Here is a 23,140-nt window from a genome sequence, read left to right on the forward strand (position 1 = left end):
TTCAAGGGAAATTGGATAAGGTTTGAGTTATTGGTAGTTGAGAACAAAAGACTGCAAATAACGAAGAAACGATGTTTACTCTTTTTTTTCTATGCATAAAGTACCGGTATACATTTCAATCAAATTTAATTATAGAGAAAACGAGTAAATTGAACACTGTAGATTACTGCGGAAGTCACAACTTAACGTAAATGCTTCAGACTGCAGTACACTGTTTGTTTTGATTTGTTACTTATTGACAGACGTGGCTCGACATGGTTCGAGCTATCGAGGTTCAAAATTTTATAAAGAAAGAACTGAAGGGAACGCAAATTTTTTCGAGTTAGCGGGAGGTTCGAGCCATCGAGGGAGAAATTGCAATAAATTTATGTCGGAAATCCAGGGCAAATCGAATTTGGTTCGTCGGAGTAGCGCGACGTTCGAGTTAGCCAGGGTTCGAGTTATCGGGAATCGAACGTATTTCATTCCACTCCGGATGAGTTGTGACCAGCTGTTCATTTGCATTTTAACTACTTCTTTCAAAATTTATCTATTGTCTTACATATGATGATTACGCCAATCTTGTTTATGCTAAATCATCAACATTGCATGCATTTTTGGCGATAACGGCTACCTATACCCGAACAGTGGAAAATTGACAGCGGAAAAGATTCTTTCTAAAGTAATCTACCGCTTACATACTAAAAAGAATTCATTTGCAAATTTAATCTCGTCATCTTAGCAGTAGGGTTTAGCATAACAAAACGTAGGACAAACACATTGACCATTCAAACGATGCTTGCTAGGAAATCAAATAAGACTCAATACAATAGAAGTTATGAGACTGCTACGTGATACACTAACACTAAAGGAGGCTGAAGTGGCTTTAAACAGTGACATATATTATTGAACGTGGCCTCATAAATGACCTCGTCTCACTGTTTCGCCTAATGAAGTACTGTTCTGTAAACTGTCTGTGTTACGTGTTTATCATGTAGACATCAAACACCGTGATCTTTACATGACCTCCAAAATATCAAGAGGGTCGTTCTTTCTTCAAAATGCTTTATTCTTCTTTTATTCTCCCCCAGCTTTTTAAATCTTTGCTTCATTAAGTATTTTTCGTTTCGGAATTCATCTAAATCTTTTAGATTTTTCAGTTGACGTTAAGTCTGACATTCATTTGAATTTTATACTCAGGTTTCCACTGTTAAAATCCCATTGCGCTGTTCACGGATATTTGACTGAGTCACACTTTGGAATAACACTAGATGTATTACAACTAACCGACGCGATCGATGATGTTAAGCTTTCCCTTTTTAGGGTTAACCAGTCGTTAGAAATCAGAATCAAAACATCCTATTTTTTTTTACCACTGAAGTTTGATGGAAACGTTTTGTAAGCCAATACAAACTTTCCTAAAATGTTAGTTACATGCATAAGCAGTTGGGCCCAGGTACTCAAAGGGCAGATAACGCTATCCAACGGATAAATTGCTATCCAGCGGATAAGTGTTAAAAAAACGAACTATCCACAGCACTCTACATTGAACAGAGATTTATCTGGTAGATACCGTTGTTTCCCCTTTGAATAACCAAGGAATGGTGAAAAGCCAGCGACTCAAGATCTTGGTTGATTGGATTCATGTTGTCTTGATATTTAACTTAAATCCTGAGGATGCTTCTGTTTTAGTGGTCTGCTATTGCAGAATGAACAATGTTACTCATATGTTTTAGGTGTGTTAGTACTGACATTACATCTTTTGACCGCGACCAAAGCAGTTGTAAAGTAACTTCGATCCCGTGCAGCTTAGAACTGTTTTATGCAACATTGCAGGTGTTTCTAGAAAATAAGACTGTCACAGTTTTCAATTTAATACTGCCAGCGACTGGTATTCTTCTAACTAAACGACGCGATCGATAATTTCGAGCTTTTATTATTTAGGGAAAACTAATCGTTGGAAAGAACAATCTTTTATTACTTTATGCAATAGTGGTGAATAAACATATTTCTTTGCAATGTAATTGCAGCCTGCGAGGCCTGAACACGCATTCGTTATTAATAGTTCTCAGCCAAAAGGGAAGAAGCGGCTAATAACCTTTACAACTGACTTCTTAAATTTCATCGTGAATTTCAGCAAGCAAGACAAATATTTTCTCCTTTGTGTGGACTGACTTTTTCCCTTTACAGTTTTGATCACGTTCCAGTTTATTTTGAGACATCAGCAGCTTCTAAGAAATATGGAAGTAAATCCTATAACGCTGAAGAGGAAGTTCGACAAAGGAGACTCTGATTTCAAAACAGCTACCAATTAGTGTCGAAATTTCTGAAGCGCCATGCATATAAATGACAGAGGCTCACCAGGCAGTGGATCAGTCTCTGGCGTCTACTTGCTTTGTTTTTACAAGAACAGAGTTTAGTTCAGTGGATACTTTTGGTGAAAATGGTAAGTTTTCTTCACTGAAAATAAAATTGAAACTTCGAGGAGCATTAAAATGATAGGATTTCACATATGGTGCATACACTTGGATTGTAAGTTTATGAAGTAATTTTTAAAAGATGTGTAGGGTTCTCTTAATCATGGATAGTTAATTCATTTTATTCAAGACTAAATCCTTTAATTAGACGCAGTTTGATTCAAAACCGGGCTGCAACATGGTGGCTGATATCAATTTTTAGGAATCCACACTGATGATAAGTAGTAACCCATAACTGCAGTGCTAGCTTTTTAAAACAGTCTTTGATGTGCTGCTTTTTTAATTATTATTTAACGTTTTGCAGTTTCAGATTGCTTCTTTGGTCGGCGTTCTGCTCATTTCCTTCTATACAGTCCAAGTAAACTGCAAGGTAACAGTTCTTTTTTTCCCTAGGTTGTCTGTGTGTCTTACACTGGTACTGATAAGAAGAGTCGGTAAAACAAACGAAAAACACTTTCTTCTTCAATACCTTCCCCATAAAGTTTTGGTTAAGCAAAGTAAACCTCATGCAAGATTATAACTTTAAAAGCGCTTTGTATTGATGTAAGACGTACAAAGAAAAAGAATTTATGTGTTGAGTTTGCAAATTGAAGGTAAAAGGTTTTAAAGCTAAAAAGACTGAGGGCATTGTTTTGGTGAAATTGCAGGCGGACCGTTACTCCCTTGACATTATTGAAAAGGGAACAGAGTTTAAGGAGATTTTAGAAGTGGATGTCGACAATCAAACCGAAGTGTTCCGTGTTCCTCAGCACAACGATGTGGACGCAATGGACATGATGAATGATTTTAACTTGGTAAGTGTGTGATCAAATACTAAGGGTACTCTACAAAAAGATGTTGTACTGTCTAAAAAGTATCGACTCATCGTGTGCAGTGAGGGGCTCGGTAATGTAATAAGTTAGTAAGCATAATTGTTGTTTCTGTTGTTGTTTTTTTGTTCAAATCTACATACATTAAAAGATCGAGCCAGATGTGCATACGCGACGATATTGGATCAGTCAAATTCTATTTATTATAAAGTTCGGATATAACGTGTGCTGTCATTGGTTGAAAGAGCCTGCTCTGTGAGAGTATGGAGCATAGAGCTGAGCTAAAGCTGTCACGCCATCTGCCAAATTGTAATATGTCCGACCTTTTCCGGGACTTCTCTCTAGCTTTTTTTCGATAATTGAAAGTAAAATTTCGGAACAAGCGAGCCGGCAAGTAGCAACAGAAGAACCAAACGAAGGTTTGTAAACATGCTTGGCGCTGTAATTTACGTTATTAAAACGTGAGCAGAGACGAAAATCCTCAAAGAGAAAACAAAATGAACAGTCCGAGTTTTAAAGGTTTTCACACTCAGTTGGATTGCATGCTTACGTACGGTAATAAAAATCAAACACAGCTAACACTCGTATACAGTAATAACCCGCGTATAAGAACCTGAATTTTTCAATTTAGGCTAAATAGGTTCTTATGTAGAGGGGGCTTAAAATGAGAATTTTAGCCTAATAGGTTCTTAAAACCCAGGTTCTTATATGCGGGTTATTACTGTAGTATATAAAGTTTTGTGTTCAAAATCAAAACAGAACAAAAATGAAATGATGAAAAATATAACCAAACTGGCCTAACCGTTAAAATTCATGCTAAAAATGACGGTGTCAGAGCGACTGCGATCATGCTGAGGTCCATCGCGGCTAGCTTATCATGGCGATCTCTGGTCATCGAAGTGAAGCAAGCCTCACATCGGCCACCCTTCCAGTGAAAAATAAGAGCTTTCTCTGATATTCTTTCCAATGCCTTGAGAGGAAGGCCACATCAGTCACTGCAGCCGAGTTTTACGGCGCTGTCATCCCGAGCGATCTTCATGTTCCGTTGAATTCGGCTGTCGTTCATTCATAATACACTCGCCTTGAACAGTTTGTTTTCTATTTGTCATGTGAAAAAACTTGCGTGTTCTTATGAGCCACAATTCGTCTGAATTTCACTGAGCATTTAACTTTCATATTCTGTATTAGAGACTAAAAACCTTCAGGCACAAGTGTTAAATTCGACCTGCCGAACTATTTAAGTTTGTAAACTATCGCAGAATGTGAACTTTGATGGTTAGACATTTTTGACAGCTTTGGTGCTGCACAGCCAATCAGATTATTTGAACTATTCTAACAGGGATTCTGATTGGCTTATCGTAACGTGCTTTATGAGAGTATAGAGCTGACGACACTGTTTGGAAATTAAAAGTGTTTTGAAAATTGAAAGTATTATTACGTCGTTTGAAGCGGATCATTTTTTAAGTTTAAAAATTATCTGCTTAAAAACGGATTTTCATAGGAATAAGATTTCTAAATGGAAAGAACTTGCCATTTCGTCCAACTGTGACATAGCAGAGAATTTTCCTACCCCGACCGGTCAGGTTTGAGTATGCAATTTTCAATGCTGAACTCGGTTGCACTCTTTATCATATCTCAAACTATATTTCGAGACTTCGGCCACACTGCTTTTTCTTCAACTAGTGAGCTCATTCTGTGCCAATAATCAAGGAAATCGGTTCAATTCTGTGAGTTCCGCATTCGAAAATGTTTGGCAAATTGGTTCCAAACTCAAAGCAGAGGAAAGCACTTTCAAAGTTTCGATAGACGATTTGTTTACTAAGGTCCGGATCTGATTTTTTCCTAAATTCTCGCCAGTAATAACATTTTTTTTTTATCTGCTTAAGTGGTGAAATCCAATAGATTACACTGCAATACTCAAGATTCTGCAAAAAATTTCATTTTCGAAAAATTTCGTCCCTCAAAGTTGGCAGATTTTTGTAGCCATTGGACAGATGAGAGACAATATTTCCGAGTCTTTCCACCAGGTCTTCTTTCAAGGATTTTTCAGTAAATCTCAAAGGCATATGGTGTTCGCAGCTGAGAATTCGCTGACCCACCTTTATGAGCTTTACAATGTTTAATTCTGTATCGGAAGTCAGACAGAATTATGTAACAAATCAAAGTGGGACCCCAGAACAAAGGGGTCTAGATTGATTCCGAGTCTTGAAAAGTAGATCTCTCAATAATATCATGTCTCCCTCCTGCATGAGACATTTAAGGAAAGAGAGGAAGCATAATCCTAAACGATTCCCCTTTTTTTTCCTAGGGCTTAACTGTTCGCCGAATTCCATCAGCTAGAGTCTGCTATGTATCCCACCTGGACTTATCTATTCCCCGGCCTGAGCAGATGAAGTTCAGCATGGAACAGGTATTACTTATGAGAGACAGTGTGGCCGAGTTTTTGGGGCGCTGATCATGTAATCTGATAGTCCCGAGTTCAAACCCTCCACCCTGACACTCTCTGGATTTACACTCGATTGCCCTGGTGTTCAACTTCTTTGGTGCGCCATGTGTATAGCCAACTGGTTTGACTTTTGCCAGTTATCCAACATCCAATGTCTTGTTGGCTCCCTTGAGGGAGTTTTCAATATACCTATATACACATACTTTATCTTTCATTCATTTGCCAAGTAAATAAGAATTTGGATGCCTATAACAATGCCAATCTTCTTAAATTCAGCTTGAAAGGGGTATTTCAAAATTAATTGAGTAAATATATATTATCGGTGATATTCCGTAAGGTTGTTTTATTGCGACTTTCTGAAAACAGACTTTGTCACAACAGTTCCCATTCTGCCTTCTTTCGATCAGTTTGTGAACAAGTAGGTCTTAATCGGATGTGTTTGGATGGGTCAACGATTCTCGGGGGAACTGAGACGGAATATTTTAACTGATCTGAAACCTCGTGACAAAAAAAATCCAATTAATCGGCAAACTCAAGGCTTTAATCAATATCTTTCGATCCTAACTTAGGTTAGGATTTGCATTGTAATATTGAGAAAGCCTTTTTAAAGGCAAGTCCCAGTTCGTAATGTCTCGAGAAGTCATCACTGAGGGGAATACGATATTTGCAAAATTTAGAAGCGAAAGTCATAAATTTAGTAGAGTCCCATATTTAAAAGTTGTGGGCAAACTCTTCTTATCGAAGCTTTTTTCGTCTCCTTATTCCTCCCTGGAGTACCGTGACCTAGTCTTTTGTAGACAGCTTTAAGTTTGGCTGAGTTGTTGCTTAAAAAATGACATGGGAACAATGCTTTCCTTGTTACCTTTTAAAGAATTTCGCGGGTCTTAGGTAAATTATCTTTTTTCTTCCTTGAAGTTGGATAAAACCTTTTTTTACATAATCAATGCACAAATGGGCCTTGGCGTATTATTATTTCTTACGAATTCCTTGTTCTTATTCTAGATATCTTTACGAAGGCAATTTTTCCCCATAAGTTAGGCTGCGTTGTTGCTTGAAAAATGCCATGGGAACAATGTTTTCGTTGTCACCTTTGAAAGAATTCTGTGGGTCTTAGGGAAACAGTATTTTTTTTCTTCCTCTGTAGAAAATTTGGATAAAACTCTTTTTTACATAGTTGAGAGGGATAATAATTAATGCACAAATGGGCCTTGGCGTGTTGTTATTTCTAACATATTCCTTGTTATCATTTTAGATGTCGTTACGAGGGCAATTTTCCTCCTCAAATGTGACGATTAAGAAGACTGGTTGGAAAGTGGTGGGCTACGCAAGTCGACTGGATTTACCCCAAACATTTATCGATTTTTGTGGTGGATTTCCTATCTTTAGAGTTGAAAAAACTTCGTTGAATTTCGATAATGTGAAATCGATGGTCAGACGAGGTGAGAGAAATTAACGTTCATGCAGGCATGAGGAGTAATCTGAAGAAGATTACTCGCGACAATAAAGCTTTTGTATATTTGAATCCTATTGGAGCCTCACTTTTATTAGACTTCTTTTTGCCGTAGCTCTGAGCGATCGCTCCCTCGAACCTCGTAATGTTTAGCTCTAAAGAGATTGCTCTTCCTTCATACCTCCTTGACCTGTCAAAGGAACTACACTTTGATTTGTCTCCTTAAAATCTCTCATGAGGAAAAGGACAATTGCTGGCTTACAATTTCCACTCTGAAGGTGAATAACGTTTTGAATTGATCGTCCCAAACAGTTTTTGGGTTTGTTTTTATCAAAAGCGCTTTTTCCCTTGAACTCGTATGGGAGAGGGTCCACGGCCGCATTTAATTAATGGAGTCTGAGGAGAGTAAGGGGATATGATGTGAAGTCAAACGATTACAAAGTTTTCATTACTTGTAAGTTTTCAGAGGCTTTTTTCTGGTTTATATTTCTACCAGGTCGTGGACGTGGGAAACGGAGTCACAATTTAAAAGACATCTCGCCATGCACCCCGGAAGGCAAAATGAAGTGGTTGAATTGTATGAAGAAACAAAATGGGGGTAGGATAAGCTATTCGAAAGGTGTTCATGTTCAATATGATTTGAACTGCAGTTACAAAACGTACAATTGTTTTTACGTGTATACCTGCAAACCCAATAGTAAGGGTGACTACGAATGCTCACAAGATGCACATTTCCGTCAGTATACTGGTATCTGTTGTTATCCCATTTGTTAAAAGTTTTTAATTATCGCTCATATGTGACTTACCACCGATCACTTTTGGCATAAATGCAAGCTCTTGATTATTCGTTTACTTTTTCTTAAAAGTCTTGTAGAACTTTTCTCAGAAGATGTTTTTTTATTCACTGTATACAAGACAGGTAGATGCAGGATATGATTTTTACAAGATGCATCCCTAGAATGATTTGTCAGTGAAATGTTTGCTCATGTCACTACTTTCTAGCCATAGCAATAATTTTATTTTTTACATTTGATGAGGATTAAAATGCGTAAAATTTAGCATATTCTAGCGTTTAACTGGAAAGTGATGTGTAAACAGGAAAAAAATACAAACTGTGATGAATTGGAATGAACGGAAATTAACCAAATTTTTCTCATTTTCTTTGTTTTGAACATGTTGGATAATTTTTTGCTTCAATTTTTCTTAAAAGACTTCTCGTTTTGGGTTAAGGTGCTTTAAAGCAGAGTAAGCAAATTAAAGAGTTTATTTGTAAAAGAGGTTATCCAAGGATAATTCGGCCAAAAATAATGATTCATGTAATAACAGTTTAATTGCTTTAACAATAAATTTCTTTCACAACGAATGAGGAGTGAAGTATCTGTGCAGCCTTTCCTTGTTCAATGGCACTTCAAAAGGGGCGTGGAAGCGGGGAACATCAACCGTCATGACGTGGAATGAACCAAACAAGCTTGTAAACAGTTTTGCACCGCTTTACTTCAACCAGCTGTATTATCTTGACACTTCCGGTTCAAATTCCCCACCCCAGCCAGGCAAGGCTTAAATTCCCCACTCCCCCCGGAAACGAACGACGGTCAAATGCCCGTGGGTTGCCCGGGGGATGTTAAAATTGTCGAATTGATCGTGGCATAAAATGGATTTCACTGATAACAATGAAGTGCCATTTTGCTTTAAATCAAGATGGGGCTTGAAGAATCATGAAAAACCTGAAATTGATTCTGTAATACGCTCGAGATTGTATTTTTACGAGACCCACCGACCGCACGTTCTGTCCTTAAATGATACTTGGCTAGATTCATCAATCAACGACAGTGATATTCAGCTTCAATTCACAGCTACTCACTTGTACGGAGAGATAAAACTTGCAGAAAAGGTATTGTTCTCATTTACGTTTCCTCGAACCTCGATTACAAGTTTATTCAAGAGTTTGAGAATAATCAACCGGATTTTCAGTGCCTTAGGATGGAAATAACACCTCCAAAAACTTAAGATTTTATTTTTTGTTTCTGCTATCGCCCACCGAATGTGGATAACGAAGCAGCTTACGTCGAGGGCAAAAGAAATAGAAATTGTCATTACTGGGGATCTGAATTTCGACCTCAAACGTAGTGAGATTAATATCCAATTAGATGGCCATCCAATTTGCAGGGTTGAGCATGCCAAATCATTAGGTTTAATTATTGATGACCGACTCTCATGGTCTAATCACATCAAAGAACTATGTAGAAAGATATCCTCGGCAATACACTGTAAAATGAAAAGAGCCAAATTGACCCCAAAAGCCAAATTGGCCCCAATTTCTTGAGGGCCAATTTGGCTCATCGAGGTTCGTTTTGGACTATTTGAGCCAAAACGGGCGGAACAGGTACCATTTCAACCCCTCCAAAATCTGAATTAGCCCCTCCAAAATCTGAATTGGCCCCTATGAATTCTACTTTGGAACTTTTTCTCAATTTGGCCCCTCCAAGAGCCAAGTAGGATTGACCAATTTGGCCCCAAAAAAGTACAATAATAGTAAACGCAGTGAGTAAGGTCGTTAGTTTTTGTTCTACTTTTGCTTTTGACATAGGAAGATGCTTATTATTTTTGTCATTTTTTCAGCCATGTCGGTTTAAGAAAATCCCACAGGTGTGGATCATTTCAGCTCTTTGATGCCATCTGGCCTTGATCTCATGAGGGCATCTAGAATCACTTTGGTTTGGATGTTATTCAAAATTTCTAAAGATAACCATATGATTGAACAAACTAAGTCACTGAAAATCAGAACAGTGAGCCAAGCTACTATTCTGTGTTCATAGGTTTGATTATACAATGGATTTTGAAAACACAGAGACTAAAATACCCATTCCTAAGCTATATCAAATGCTCTTTATTAATCCATGATTATCACTAGGTTACAACTTATTTTACAAAAGCTTCAATGCTATTTACAAGTCATTTCACAAGCAGTTTTATATACAATACCTTTAAAAGCAAACAGTTTTTTTTGCCCATCTATATTCAATGCACTTTTCAAAAAATGACAGCCTGTTGCAGACATAATCCAAAAAATCATATTTGATTGCTGACATATACTCAGTACACCTTTCCAAGATCATTTGCAGACACCTTTTCTATATCTGCTCATTGTAAACATCCACATCACTTTTAGGGCAGATAAAACTGGATTGATTGTCCCCAATACTTCTACAAATATGCAAAGGCCTAAATGTTGTGAGTTCTTCTTGGCTCCTGACACTGACTGCTCCATCATTTAAAACCTTCACATGATATGCATGCAAGTGGACTTCATAATGATGGGTAACAATTTCTTTCAAAACAAAAAAGACCTGTGAAGCATCTTTCCCAGGAACTGTCACAATTTTGTCTATCAGTGAGAACTGTGGTAAGAGCCCATCTCCTCCTGTGTGGACAGCTGCACCTTTTTTTATATTTGGTACCAAAGACCATGCACCATTTTGCCCTGAAAAATACAACCGTCAAAAAAGATGAAAAAGATGGGTTGTCCAAGAACAAAAAACTACAACAAAAGTGCCATTGTCAAAAAATTACCATTGAATACCCTGAGCACATGTAAATATTTGTATTCTTAATACATAATTTTTTTTTTTACATTACTTGTTCTATGTGAAGTTGTTAATTCTGCTTCACCTAGTTTAAAATCTGCACTTGAATGGTGTTTGCATTAAATGAAATTACTTACTCATGAATTAGGTCTTCACCTTCCAGGGTGTCAAGCTTCTCAAGAAGCATGTTGAAGTATGCTGCCCTGTTAGCCTCTTTCTGAGTCCCTGGAAATGGCAATAATAACCTCATAATATTACAATAAGTGTCTTTGTTTTTTTTAAAAGGCATAACATATCTAATTAGACAGCAGGCTTAAAGGTTATTGGCTACAAGTTGACAAAAAATAATTGTGGCAGTTTTTTTCCAATGAATGGTCTCTACACTAAATAAATAAAAGCAGAATTGTTGGTCCTAAGGACCCCCATTAGATAAATACACATGTCTATATTGTCACAGGCAAATTCACATGCATATATGAATGTCAGCATACTTTCAGACCAGTGGAAAATAAAATGGTTGTAATTAAATACCTGGGCCTACTTCCAAAGACTTTTCAATTGATGGATGACCATGCTTAGTGCCTGATATTTCATAGCACTGCCTCAACTGATGACGAAGAGCCAGCGTCCAAGGAATATTGGTGAAATTGCCAAGGGATGTGGCCAGCCGTTTGAGTCTTTCATGCTTTGCCTCAAATCTCATTGTCCAGGACCGTACCATTGGACCAAGCCTTAAATATCAAAATGCTACATATTTACATTTTTTCCTTTTTCAATGATCAACCTTACATGTACTATAGATAACTACTGGAAAACACAAACAATAACACAAAGATTTATGTCACAAAATTATCACCCATCAAAAGAAAAGTTAAAATATTTTTAATTTCCAACTTACCTTACCATTGTCCTGGGATAATGAAGAATATAGTGCATCTTTGGAATCACAGAGGAATTTGGGTACAACTGGGTAAAGCTAGTATGGTGATCTGTGATTAAATCCCTTAAGTAAGCTGCTTTATCAAGTGTGACTGCATCAGCAAAAACAATGTCCACTATTTCCAAAAGATTTAAGAAGAGACCCCACTTCTCATCATCACGAGGGATATGGCTGCCCATCATCAATGGAAGGAAACGGCCAAGGCACCACATCTGTGAAGCTAAAATCACATTATGATCAGCAGAGCTACCAAAACACAGTTTTATCAATTTCATGAGTGAAATAAATAAAATATATATATGTATCGGTGCCACTGATCATTTACCAAAATATTCCACTACTTTTAAAAATATACCAGAATGGTAGGATCATGATGTTAAACACATGGCAAACGTTTGGAAAATTTTGAATTACTGTAACTTGCAGTTCAAATATTACCATAACAATAAAAATAGACAAAAAGACAGCCTTTTGTTTACAAAATTAATACTAACAGTGTACACTAGGGTGACAATGCAATGATGATGAATGTATCTTGTGTCAGAGTTACAAGCAATGATTTCAAAGCTAAGACTGTATCTCTGGATAAAGCATGTTGTACGAATGAAGCTACTAATAATGCAATTTTACCTTTTTGTTTGAGAGAATTAGTGTTGGAATTTAGGGTGGCACTTGATATAACACATGGTTTGTTGGAAACATCTGGATAACCATAATCAAAATTTTTAATCCAACAATTTAAATTTTCCAAAGTGAAAAACTGCTGCTCATATATAGCATATTTGAGGAGTTCTTTGACTTCATATTGAAGAAGCCCCTCAAGGACATCATGCATTGCATCACCCGGAAGACCTTCTATGACATGGAAGTATCATGACTGGTTCAGGGCTGATCTCAGATTTATTCCAAACTGTGAAGAAATGTCAATGACTGAATTTTCAATGGCTGTGCACTGCTGATCATACATTGCTTTGGTGCGTAATTGGAAATCGTCTTCCACAAACTGTGGGGAATAATGAGAAAGTTATTGGATTTCAACACCACTCTTCAATTACAAACTCTATAAGACACGATTTACAACACAGTTTTTTCATGGTAAGTCACAGGATCAGGTGGTTTAATCGTTAATAGAGGGGAGTATCTTTGGTTGTACATAGAATGGTTCTCACATGGCTGCTGGGAAAGTTAAGCCAAAAGTTATCACAATGAGCAAAAGCCTAGAAAAAAACTTATGAGTAGGCAGCAGAGTGCAAAGTGAATGGGAAGAGATTTAGACAGCTGCATGTAGATTGACAAAACTTATTATATTGTCAGTGGAAAAATAGTTCATCTTTTATTTTATTATATTACCTTTGAAGCCACATCATTTGCATCTCCCATGCAAACTCTGCACTTCAGTGCAGAACAGCTTCCAATTTTAAAGCCTCCAATCTCCTGGGATGCTAAATTATCACCGGAAACAAAGCTAATGGTTCCTCTCAAAGACTTTCTTTCCCCATTTATGATAAACTGGTATCCTCCATCCTTAGGAAATAAATATAGATCAAATAAAAAAAAAGGATGTTGATAGTCAAGCCCTGATCTGTCCAATATATACAATACAAATAAGACTGGTACAACATTTTTAAAGTCTGTTGCATTTGTATACTTTCAGTTTACTCTACAACAGATATTGAATGTACTGCACACTGTGGTCATTATTTAACTCTCACCTGCTCTAACTGATTGAGCTCTGTCATGAATGTTTGAAGAATTTCATTGCATCCATACTTCTTGATCACAGTTCTCTTTGCAATTGCCAGAAGCTGCATTGCCTTTAGCTGGGATTGGTGCTTAGGGTCAATATTCCCAAGAGTACAGTAAAAAACGCCTAAAATAGTATGCAACATTTAGCATGCTTACAAAGGTTAATTGATTATGACATCAAATAAGTATCTGAACTGGTTGAATCTTAATTGTGAAACAACTACACCTAAATGCCTTTCCTTACTCTCTGAGGTACATGCATGAATGTCTCATGACTTGTGACAGTATAGTGAAATAAAAATATCTCATTACCAACTTTATGTTTTGAGGTTTTGCTGCCCAGTGGATTCACAACTTCAACATCATCATAATACAATATAATCTGTAAAGCATGTGGGTCCCTAGAGAAAAGAGGGTGCTGGCGGTAAACCTGACCATCACAATAATCAGCAATCATCTCATCATGTCGTTGATGTGAGTTTTCCACCTGTTCAGAAACAATTCATAAGAATTTACAAATAAATCACCACATTTAACATTTCACCTTTATCAAAATTTAAGAATACCACTGGGCAAAGTAATGGAAAATTACCAGCTAGGCAAATTCCCACAAGTTAAAGAACTGGTCCACATAAAACTAAGTTCCCCTATGATAAAACAAGTATGGCAAAGTGTAGATTGACTTCACCATAATTTCTGTTTACCTGTTTCAAAATTGAGGGGTTCAACCACTGCTCTAAACTTTCAAGAAGAGGGATCTCAATGACTTCATCATTTAGTTGAACCCTTCTTCTTTTTGGACCTTTCTGTCGATGACCATGGAAGTTTCCAAGCACACGTTTCACAGGTTCCTGTTCAGGGGACATTACATAATGCATGTTGATTTATTACATTCCAACAAAATATCATACTGGTACAGAGACATCTAAGTTAGCCTAGCTAGCTGGTTCAAGCATAGCCCTAGCTGGTTCAAGCATAGCCCTAGCTGGTATAAAACAAGAGAAAAGACTGCACATTTCTGTCTCTGGTATTACAACTATAAATTGTTTAGGCATGTTTGAACATTGTCAGCAGAATTTGGTGTCTTTAACAGCTGTATGTTAAGGTGCTTTTCTTTTCATTAAAATAGTGATTTACTCCCTTACTATTAACAAGGAAATCCTAAATTGTACAATATACTTAATTTCTTATACTTACAACAAGACCAAAGATTTCTTTAAATGCTCGTTTTTGTCTATTTTCTGTTTCAAGGTTTTGAAATGGGCTTGCCTTCTCAGAATTTTCCTCAAATAAAGTTTGCCATGTTATGTTTTGTATCACATGATTTTCCTCTTCCTCCATATTCAAAAGCTTATTGGCAATATTTATACATACTGACTTAACAGCAGTAGAGACAAGAGAACTGGTACTCTGTACAATGTCATCCAAAGCTTTTTGTGAGAGATTGTGTGTTTCCTTGATTCGCAAAAGATATGCTGCACTCGTGTTTCTTAACTGTTCATTTTGGATATCGTCTTTGTCTTCTTCAAAAAGTGCTTCATCAATAAGCAAATCACCAGCTTGCTCTTCAGGCTCAATATCTTGCACTAAATCCTGAGGTTGTTTAACTTCACGTGCAACTCGTAGAAATCCTCTGTGCACTTTTTGTACGTGACTTCTGTACCCATAAAATTTCTTGTAAGTTCTTCCACATCCATTAATGCCACATGTAACAAAGAAATTAGGATCTTCTCTATGTACCCGCCTGAAATGGCTGATAACTAGTCCAAAATTGTCAAGGACAGCATTGCACATGTTACACGGAATACCCATCACAACTTAAACGCCACAAGGACGTAGTGATTCGGGAATGTTGAGGGGTAAACTGGTAGATCTTTAACTCGAACGAAACCGCAGCTAACGATTGGTTTACTAAACTTAAAACTGTGAACTTTTTAATGATTAAAATTTTGTTATAAAAGCGATTTCCCTCCAAAATTCGTCCTTCTTTTGCTGGTGCGTCTCTGCAGCTCCTTCTTCGTATCTCATTAGTCGAACGAACCTAGCTAGACCTCGTGCGTCGGACTCAATAATGAACTACAGTGGTGAGGAGGTTGTTTCTTGGCTCCAGTCGCATGGATTTTCTCCAGAGACTCTAGAGAGGATAGGTAAGCGAAAGAAATTTGCTTAACAACACATTTTATTGCAATTTTATGTACACAAACTTGACTCCTTCACTGATCTTTGTTCGTATCTTATCTTGCAGAAAAGGACGGTTTGGACGGTGAAGATCTCCTCGGCATTGTCCAATATGTAGAGGAACTGAGGCACTACTTTCCCTTAGTAAAAGAGCGACTAAAATTCAAGAAATTGATCTTGATGAACGCTGAACCTAGAGATGGTGCGAGTTCTTCGGGAGTTACTACATCACGGGCGACGAGCGGGGATAGAAAAAACGACCCAAATATAAGCGGTCAGCAGTGAAACAGCTTTTATACTTCATATAGAGACATATAATTTGTTGTTCCAGAGACAATCGTGTTGTAAAGCCGAAATGTTAACAGTTTACTTCACAGTTTAAGCAATTTTTCAAAAGTGTTGATTGAACTCATATCTTTTACTGCTTTAATAAACAATGGAGGCTTCGGAGAGGGAGTCAGTGGCATTTGGAAAGGCACCAAGAATAATTATATATATGGTTTGTAGCTAGCTGCGTGACGTGCGTGACGAAAAAAAAGTATCATGATTTCCGGTTGTCAAAAATGTCAATCAAATTTGGCAGGAACTTGGTTTTCGCACTGTAGTTTGCTTTTCCTGGAAGATTTTACCATGGATGAAGACCAAAAGCCAACAATGTTAAGAGATTTAGAGATCGACTTTTTGAAAGAACATCAGAACATCAGAACCAGATATTATTTCGATCCCATGAATGGGCGTGTAAACACCATTTTGAGCACCTCAGTTCCTAAGAGCAAACTGCAGACCTTCCAACCCTCACGGTTTGACCGTGAGACTCACGGTTTGGGATGTCAACTCACGGTCTCACGGTTTTGCCCCTTAATCTCACGGTGAATCAGAAAGTTTTAAAATTGCCAAACAATTCCGGAAGGTATGAAGGAATAGCAAAAAAATCTGTGCTCATAACAGCCGAATCAGGCATCAAAACTAATTTGCGAGGGAAATGGCGCCAATGCTAGGCTCAGTCTCCAGTCGTGTCTTGTTGCGCCCAGGTTACTCACCGCTACCAGAGGATCGCGGGCGCACCAAGACACGGCCGAAGAATGAGCCCAATGCCAGCCTCATTCTAATGAAACATCGGTGCGCTAAGGTTTCTGGGAAAGCTTAACCATCGAACACAAATTTCAAAATGGCTACTCGTCGTCCAGCTCACGAGAGTGAAACAAGTTCTCAAAATGACTCTGATACTTCGGAACCTCAGCCATCTACCGCGAAGAAAAGGAAACCAGCTACCCTTGGAGCAGCTAAGTATCGTACGACATTTAAGGTTGAGTGGAGCAATTTATATCCCGTGAAAGCAGTAAGAAACGACAAGCATTCTTTTTATTGTGTGCCTTGTCTCAAGACAATACGCTGTGACCACCAGGGTCTAAAAGACGTGAAAGATCATTGTAATACAGAATCTCACAAGTTATCGACGAAAGCAGCGAAAAATCAGCCATCAGTAGCGGGCATGTTTGGTTCAGGCGGTAGTGTTATACAAAGTGCAGTTACCAGAGCAGAAGTCCTAACAACAAATTTTCTGATCCAGCATAACCTCCCACTTGCAACTTCAGATCACCTTGGGCCATTGTTTAGGGCAGTATTTCCAGACAGTGAAATTGCTAAGCAGTATGGATGTGCAAGAACAAAGACTATGGCTATCATCAATAAGGCTCTGGGACCACATTGTCACAGATATGTTGTACAGCACTGTCAGAAACATCCATTCAGTATTGGAATTGATGGGTCGAGTGATACAGATGTTGAAAAGATGAATCCAGCAACCGTAAGAATTTTCGATGTAGAAAGAGCCAAAACTGTTACATCTCATTTTTATCATATGTGTGTGACAAGTGGCAGGGATGCGTCAAAAGCAGAAACTCTTTTTGGTGTTGTCCAGGAAAAGTTAGAGACTGATGAAATACCATGGAATCAGGTTGTCAGCCTTTCAGTAGATAACACTAATTCAATGGTGGGTGCTCACAATTCTTTGGCATCCCACTTCAAAGCAAAAAATCCAGAGACCTATGTATTGGGATGTCCTTGCCATTTGGCGCACATTGCAGCAAGTAGAGCTCATGACGAATTTGCAAAGATTATAGGAATCAGTGCAGAAGAGCTTCTTATTGATCAGTATTACTGGTTTGATAAAAGCACAAAACGGAAAGGGATCCTACTTGAGTACATGCAGTTTTGTAACCAGGAGTATGGTAAGATACTGAAGCATTCTTCTACCAGGTGGCTTTCTTTAGAACGCTGCGTTCAACGCACACTTGAAAAGTATACTGGATTGAAGTCATACTTTTTGAGTGAAGATGCTGGTGATGCGAGATTCAAGAGGTTACAGAAAGCCTTTGAAAATCCACTCACAGAAGTTTCCCTGTTTTTTCACAATGCTTCCATCCCACTGTTTACAAATTTTAACAAACTTTTGCAGTCAGACGAGCCATCCATTCACATAGTTTATGACTCTGTCATAAAACTTGCAAATACTCTTGGAAATCGTGTTATCAAGGTGGAGGTCATGAAGAAACCACTTAATGAAATTAATTTGCAAGATCCAACAATTTATATACCCCTTGCAGAAATTCACTTAGGAGGGACGACAAAGTTTACACTACAGAGGCTACTTAATCAAGGGGAAATATCTCAAACAGCCTACACTCGTTTCTTAACAGCAGCACATGAATATTTCAAGGCAGCCTTCCAATATGTTTTGAGCAAGTTTCCTATTACTGATGAGCTGCTGAAGCATGCAAGATGGATCAACGTTCAGAAACGTAGTCAGGCAAAATGGGAGAGTGTAGAATACTTTCTATCCAGGTTCAAATCAGCCTTGAACACTGTTAACATTGATGAGATGTATGATGAATTTCGTGATTATCAGTCTCTAACAGATGAAGACATTGGTGTGATTGCTTGGAAGGAAGCTAAAGTTGTTGATGGATTAGTTAATGATCAGGAAATTTTCCATTACAGAGTAGACATTCTCTGGTGGTACATGTCACAAATGGTAATTCCTGAATCCTCAGCAAAAAGATTTTGCCATCTTCAGAAGGTGGCAGAGCTGGTTGTACTTTTGCCACACAGTAATGCAGGGGAGGAGAGGCTGTTCAGCATGGTTCGCAAGAACAAAACAGATAGTCGGTCCTCCCTTAAACTGGAGGGAACTCTATCGAATTTACTGGCAATGAAGTTGCAGTACCCAGAGGAAACCTCACCGTGTTTTAAGTTCAACCCTGATGAGAATCTTCTCAGCTCTGCAAAAAAGGCAGCGAAAGACTACAACAGAGAACACTGAGAAGGTAAGGAATACTCTGAAACAAATAATCTGTCGTCGTTGTTTTTATTTGACGCATATTTTTGAAGTCTCCAGGTTTGAGGTCCTAATCTCCAGGTTTCTCTAGGCTTTTTTTTTTAAAACCTCCAGATTTGCATGTGATGGGGGTTGGAAGGTCTGAAACTGATAGAACTGAGTCTTTTGACATGGTTAACAGTGATGGTAAAGCAAGCTTAAAACAGCAGAAATCGCTAGAAACTTCGACGGATACACAGGGCATGAGTAAGTTTTTATTGATTTTACGTGTAAAATATTCAGATTTCGAAATATTTATCGTTATAAATCGACCATATTTCGTTCCCCATACTATGCCTTATAACGTGTTCAAATTTTCAACGGTTCCTCCCGTAACTTAACACCGAGTCACACAACGCGTGACGCGTTCATGAATTCATCGTTGGCTTTTTCTCGAGACGTGAGCTTGGGCCGCCTATGGTTTTTTTAAGCAATCCTTGTTAATTCATGAAAACTGAAGTGCCTAGGAGTATGATTTCCTTTCTCGATAAGTACATAGTTTGGTGAAAGTAAATTATTGATATCATCGAGGTATGATTTTGTTTTTTCTCTTTTATGCACAGTTTGTTTACATTTATGGAAACTTTTTAGTCACAAAAATTACTGTTCTCCAACGACAAATAAATTTGTTCATTTGTTTACTTTTTTTACAGTTCTCTGCCTCAGTAGCGTTAGGTATCCAGGAGGGATACCTCAGTGCAAACCAGAAAAGTGAATTGGTCCGGGATGTTTGTACAAGCATCAACCACTTCACCAGCCACCCAAAGCGCTCTGAGAGGCAATGGATAGCTAAAAAAATTGTTGAAGAGTATCCATGTATGGCTGGCAAGAAACTAGTTGACTCAGACACTGAATGGGTTAGTAAATTTTAAAAATCTATCAGTTTGCGTCTTCTACTTATGGTAAAAATAGAAATTTTTGTGCTGAATTTCTTGGCTTAAACTTAGAAGGTGCAGAGTAATCACTCTGATCTTTTAAGTTCTTAAGTGTGATTGGCTGTTACCAATAATTATAACATATCTACCATAGAATTAAATGTGTAGTGTTCAGCTAGGAGGCACAGAGTGGGAAAGGGGCAGAATAAAGTGCCAACTGAAAAACTTTAGATGATGTGAACTCCACACATTGAAAGTAATATCATTAGTTGAGTAAAGTTTACTAACAAATGTGCAAAAAAATTAGGCATTAATTTATGCAATGTCCTGACCCTTTTCCAGGGCTATTTGGAGGTCAAGATTTTCAACAGGATGAAAAAAATCCAAAAACCTAAACATCCAGCCAATCCTGCTGAAGCTGGTCCCTCTAAGGCCAAAAGGCAAAAAAAAGATTTCAGTATTTGGGCACAGCAGCCAGACTTACCTGCAGGTGAGACTCTGGCAACTTTAAAAGCCTTTGCTGAGGAAAATCACAATGAGAAACCCCCGAAAGCACAAAGCTCGTAAGGATTTCATGGATAAAACATTCCCCCTCTGCCACCATGAAATCATAACTGCCCCTAATTTGGTGAAGGCTGTGTTGATGGAGTACCCATCTCTGAAATACTTCATCCATGTAAGTATTAGCTGTAAATTGCTTGTATCTGTCAGAAATGTAAACCAGTTACAGGTTTGTTTGTTTGTTTTTTGGCCAACTTTTGGCTGATACTAGGGTACCTGTCAGAGATTGCAGTCCAATACTTTTAAATGATATGCTTCCCAATTGTACTAATTTTTTTCTTAAGGGGGGAAGAGGGATTTTGTGTGTATGAAAGGCAAGTTCCTTACCAATATATTTGTGTTCCTATTAAGGGCATGAACAGTCCTTAAGAACAGCATTTCTCTCTCTGGATTCTCAGTACACATGTGGTTATGAATACCTCTAGAGTAGATTCGTCGGACAAGTAAGACGACTTACATGTTATGTTTTCTGCCTTACCTTTCAATGCAGTTAAAAGCTGAGCTGTGTAGAATATTCAATGATGATAACATCCCAACCAAATTGTGGGAAAAATACCTCATGTGGCAGCAGCATATCCTAAAATATGCTGCTGCTAGCAAAGATAAGGTGGTCAATGAGGTAATGGATGGAATGGAAGCTGCCCTTAGTGAAGAGGGATGCAACAGAAAAGGTAAAAATGAGGTTTTCAATCATTTACAAAGAAGTATTATACCTTAACTTGTGTAAAACATTCTGCTGCTGTCACAGACACCTGATTAGAAGTCACCTTTGATTTTACAACTTGTATAAGCCCTGGCTTTAAGGAGAGTTTATCAAGACTGCTAGATTAGAAAGTATGCTGTTATATAGGGGTTAATGTCTCCCACTTTCACAAAAAACAAATTGTTCTGTATTTAAATTACAGAAATTAAAAGTAGGACATCCCTGCTGGTCATCAACAAAGTTCTGCGCCAGCGGAGTGGAAAGAAAAGGGGACTTCAAGAAGAAGTTGTGACCATTTTGGAGGTAGGAGTTTATAAAAACTGCTACTTAGGTACAAAAATACTACAGAACAGCTAAAATTACTGAGCCCATTTGCTATGAAGTCCAGATACTAAGCTTCAAGTACTTTGGGATTGTATTTATTTTCCTTCTTTTTTTCCATTATTGTGATTTAGCAATTTTTTTTAAAAAAAATTTTGCTGTAGTCAAACCATAAGATAAATACTGCACATGGAATAGTTGATGTCTTTTTCCTGGGGGTTGAACACCCCACATGTACATTTGTGATATGCGCAGATACTTTGGGAGTCGTGTAGTATTTTTCAAGGCTTGAAGGGAAGACAAATTAAAAGCATTGAGCTAAATTTCCACTTCCTTTTTTAATGTTTTGGCTTATAGTTTTAGAAAAACATCCCACATATATATCATTTGAGTAAAATTAAATGAGGGTAAAGTGACCAACTGAACCCAGCAGACTAGCCAGTAATTTTGATGCTCCTTTGCACTTTGGCTTGTTTTTGTAAAATTTGTTTTTATTGCAGAGAGAAGCTGATGTTGATTCAGCAGTTATAGATTACATCCAGCCACAAATTGTTATTGTTGGAGATATTTATGACATTGATCTCCTGTATATAGTAACAGAGGGGAGTATTATTTGTCAGCTCCCACAAGAAAAAATTATTGATGCTTTCATTGGGTTACTTGGCTCATTTTATGTTTTTAATGTCTCCTACAATCAGTCAAAGGCAATTTTGACTTTTTTAGAGCAAGCATTGCTTGAAATTGGGCGTGGGCAGACTCTTGTTACTGTTTCCTCCTTTTTCAATGACTTGGCAAATGCCTGAGGTAGAATCAAACAAGATTTATACTCTTGTGCAGGAGCAGGACAATTTGTTGCGGTTGTGTTATTTTGATAATTTTCTGTACTTCAAAAAATTCAGTCAGTCTTGATTATAAGCTGCCTCACATTATCACATTTGCTGAGTCATTGAAAAGGGAAGCTTTAGTTACAAGTGTCTCGTGTGAAATTTCTAGCAATGTTTGCAATTTTGAGAAGTATACTGATTTAGTGAAGAGATATATTTTAGAAACTGGTTGCATTAATGTTAAAAATGTATTTATTGTCCTATTCTTTCAAATGTTTGTCTAACATTCTTCATAACTTTAAAATCATGGTCTGTAAAAGGTTTTAACAGTAACAATACCTAGAACTGAATAAATTAGTGTTTGAAAGATAAAATATGAGGTGTATTTTCATTATTTGATTGTGAGGGGGGGAAATCAGTGTGCAGAGGAAAGAGCCCTCTACTTCTGAATTGGACTCACATTGGAGCTGAATCGGCTCTTTTTAAAGGGGCCATTTGTGAGAGGGCTGAAATTTTGGGGGCTGTTTTGGCCCCTATAAATTTCAAAGTGGCCCCTGTAGTTTTCAAATTCACCCTTCACGTGGTCCAATTTGGCCCCTACAATGGGGTCGATTCAGCCCCAAAATTGGTGCCAAAAACAGCCCCATTTCAATGGGGCCGAATTGACCCTAGGCTAGTGCCAAACTGGACTCACTCGTTTTGTCCCCATTTTTGGGGCCAAATCAGCTCTTTTAATTTTACAGTGTAGGTGCTCTGAGGCGCATTAGGTCCCTCATTTCTCAGTCCGCTGCAGTACAAATATATATAACGCTTTAATCCAACCTCATTTCGATTACTGTGTCCCCGTTTGGGATGGATTGAGTTCTTATCT

General features: G+C 37.8%; 4 protein-coding genes and 1 pseudogene across 5 annotated transcripts; 3 read left to right on the forward strand and 2 right to left on the reverse strand.

Moving 5' to 3' along the window:
* The first annotated feature begins 404 nt into the window (after positions 1-404).
* LOC113673742 (uncharacterized) lies at positions 405-8,524 on the forward strand. The gene is made up of 6 exons (XM_089190797.1): positions 405-2,425; positions 2,761-2,826; positions 3,104-3,250; positions 5,574-5,675; positions 6,964-7,150; positions 7,658-8,524. Exons 1-6 carry the CDS (start codon positions 2,423-2,425, stop codon positions 7,933-7,935), a joined length of 783 nt encoding a protein of 260 aa, XP_089046923.1. The 5' UTR covers positions 405-2,422; the 3' UTR covers positions 7,936-8,524.
* Positions 8,525-9,429: 905 nt separating this feature from the next.
* LOC149051233 (uncharacterized) lies at positions 9,430-12,549 on the reverse strand (annotated as a pseudogene). The gene is made up of 5 exons (XR_016183447.1): positions 12,316-12,549; positions 11,644-11,905; positions 11,277-11,476; positions 10,883-10,970; positions 9,430-10,642 (listed from the first exon to the last, which is right to left on the reverse strand). The product of XR_016183447.1 is annotated as an uncharacterized LOC149051233 (transcript).
* A 1,000-nt stretch (positions 12,550-13,549) lies between these two features.
* LOC149051234 (uncharacterized) lies at positions 13,550-15,502 on the reverse strand. The gene is made up of 3 exons (XM_089195562.1): positions 14,629-15,502; positions 14,136-14,282; positions 13,550-13,918 (listed from the first exon to the last, which is right to left on the reverse strand). The coding sequence occupies exons 1-3, from the start codon at positions 15,241-15,243 to the stop codon at positions 13,658-13,660; spliced, it is 1,023 nt and encodes a 340-aa protein (XP_089051688.1). The 5' UTR covers positions 15,244-15,502; the 3' UTR covers positions 13,550-13,657.
* An 889-nt stretch (positions 15,503-16,391) lies between these two features.
* LOC149051235 (uncharacterized) lies at positions 16,392-19,172 on the forward strand. The gene is made up of 2 exons (XM_089195552.1): positions 16,392-18,935; positions 19,061-19,172. Exon 1 carries the CDS (start codon positions 16,778-16,780, stop codon positions 18,929-18,931), a length of 2,154 nt encoding a protein of 717 aa, XP_089051678.1. The 5' UTR covers positions 16,392-16,777; the 3' UTR covers positions 18,932-18,935; positions 19,061-19,172.
* LOC149051236 (uncharacterized) lies at positions 19,076-22,643 on the forward strand. Its single transcript, XM_089195572.1, has 6 exons — positions 19,076-19,192; positions 19,639-19,842; positions 20,203-20,536; positions 20,912-21,092; positions 21,327-21,427; positions 21,946-22,643. Exons 3-6 carry the CDS (start codon positions 20,396-20,398, stop codon positions 22,246-22,248), a joined length of 726 nt encoding a protein of 241 aa, XP_089051698.1. The 5' UTR covers positions 19,076-19,192; positions 19,639-19,842; positions 20,203-20,395; the 3' UTR covers positions 22,249-22,643.
* The last annotated feature ends 497 nt before the right edge of the window (positions 22,644-23,140 follow it).

This window comes from Pocillopora damicornis, chromosome 1 (assembly GCF_964200805.1).
Source record: "Pocillopora damicornis chromosome 1, jaPocDami1.2, whole genome shotgun sequence".
NCBI lineage: Eukaryota > Metazoa > Cnidaria > Anthozoa > Scleractinia > Pocilloporidae > Pocillopora > Pocillopora damicornis.

What these genes read in the sequence shown, in the direction of transcription:
- LOC113673742 (XM_089190797.1), top strand. An exon ending in TGATGAATGATTTTAACTTG is followed by an intron (nt 3,251 to 5,573) that starts GTAAGTGTGTGA and finishes TTTTTTTCCTAG; the next exon opens with GGCTTAACTGTTCGCCGAAT. An exon ending in TGAAGTTCAGCATGGAACAG is followed by an intron (nt 5,676 to 6,963) that starts GTATTACTTATG and finishes TTATCATTTTAG; the next exon opens with ATGTCGTTACGAGGGCAATT.
- LOC149051234 (XM_089195562.1), bottom strand. Translation starts at nt 15,243, where the DNA reads ATGGGTATTCCGTGTAACATGTGCAATGCTGTCCTTGACAATTTTGGA. An exon ending in AAGAAATCTTTGGTCTTGTT is followed by an intron (nt 14,283 to 14,628) that starts GTAAGTATAAGA and finishes TCCCCTGAACAG; the next exon opens with GAACCTGTGAAACGTGTGCT. An exon ending in ACCCCTCAATTTTGAAACAG is followed by an intron (nt 13,919 to 14,135) that starts GTAAACAGAAAT and finishes GTTTCTGAACAG; the next exon opens with GTGGAAAACTCACATCAACG.
- LOC149051235 (XM_089195552.1), top strand. Translation starts at nt 16,778, where the DNA reads ATGGCTACTCGTCGTCCAGCTCACGAGAGTGAAACAAGTTCTCAAAAT.
- LOC149051236 (XM_089195572.1), top strand. Translation starts at nt 20,396, where the DNA reads ATGAGAAACCCCCGAAAGCACAAAGCTCGTAAGGATTTCATGGATAAA. An exon ending in AGAGGGATGCAACAGAAAAG is followed by an intron (nt 21,093 to 21,326) that starts GTAAAAATGAGG and finishes TTTAAATTACAG; the next exon opens with AAATTAAAAGTAGGACATCC. An exon ending in AAGTTGTGACCATTTTGGAG is followed by an intron (nt 21,428 to 21,945) that starts GTAGGAGTTTAT and finishes TTTTTATTGCAG; the next exon opens with AGAGAAGCTGATGTTGATTC.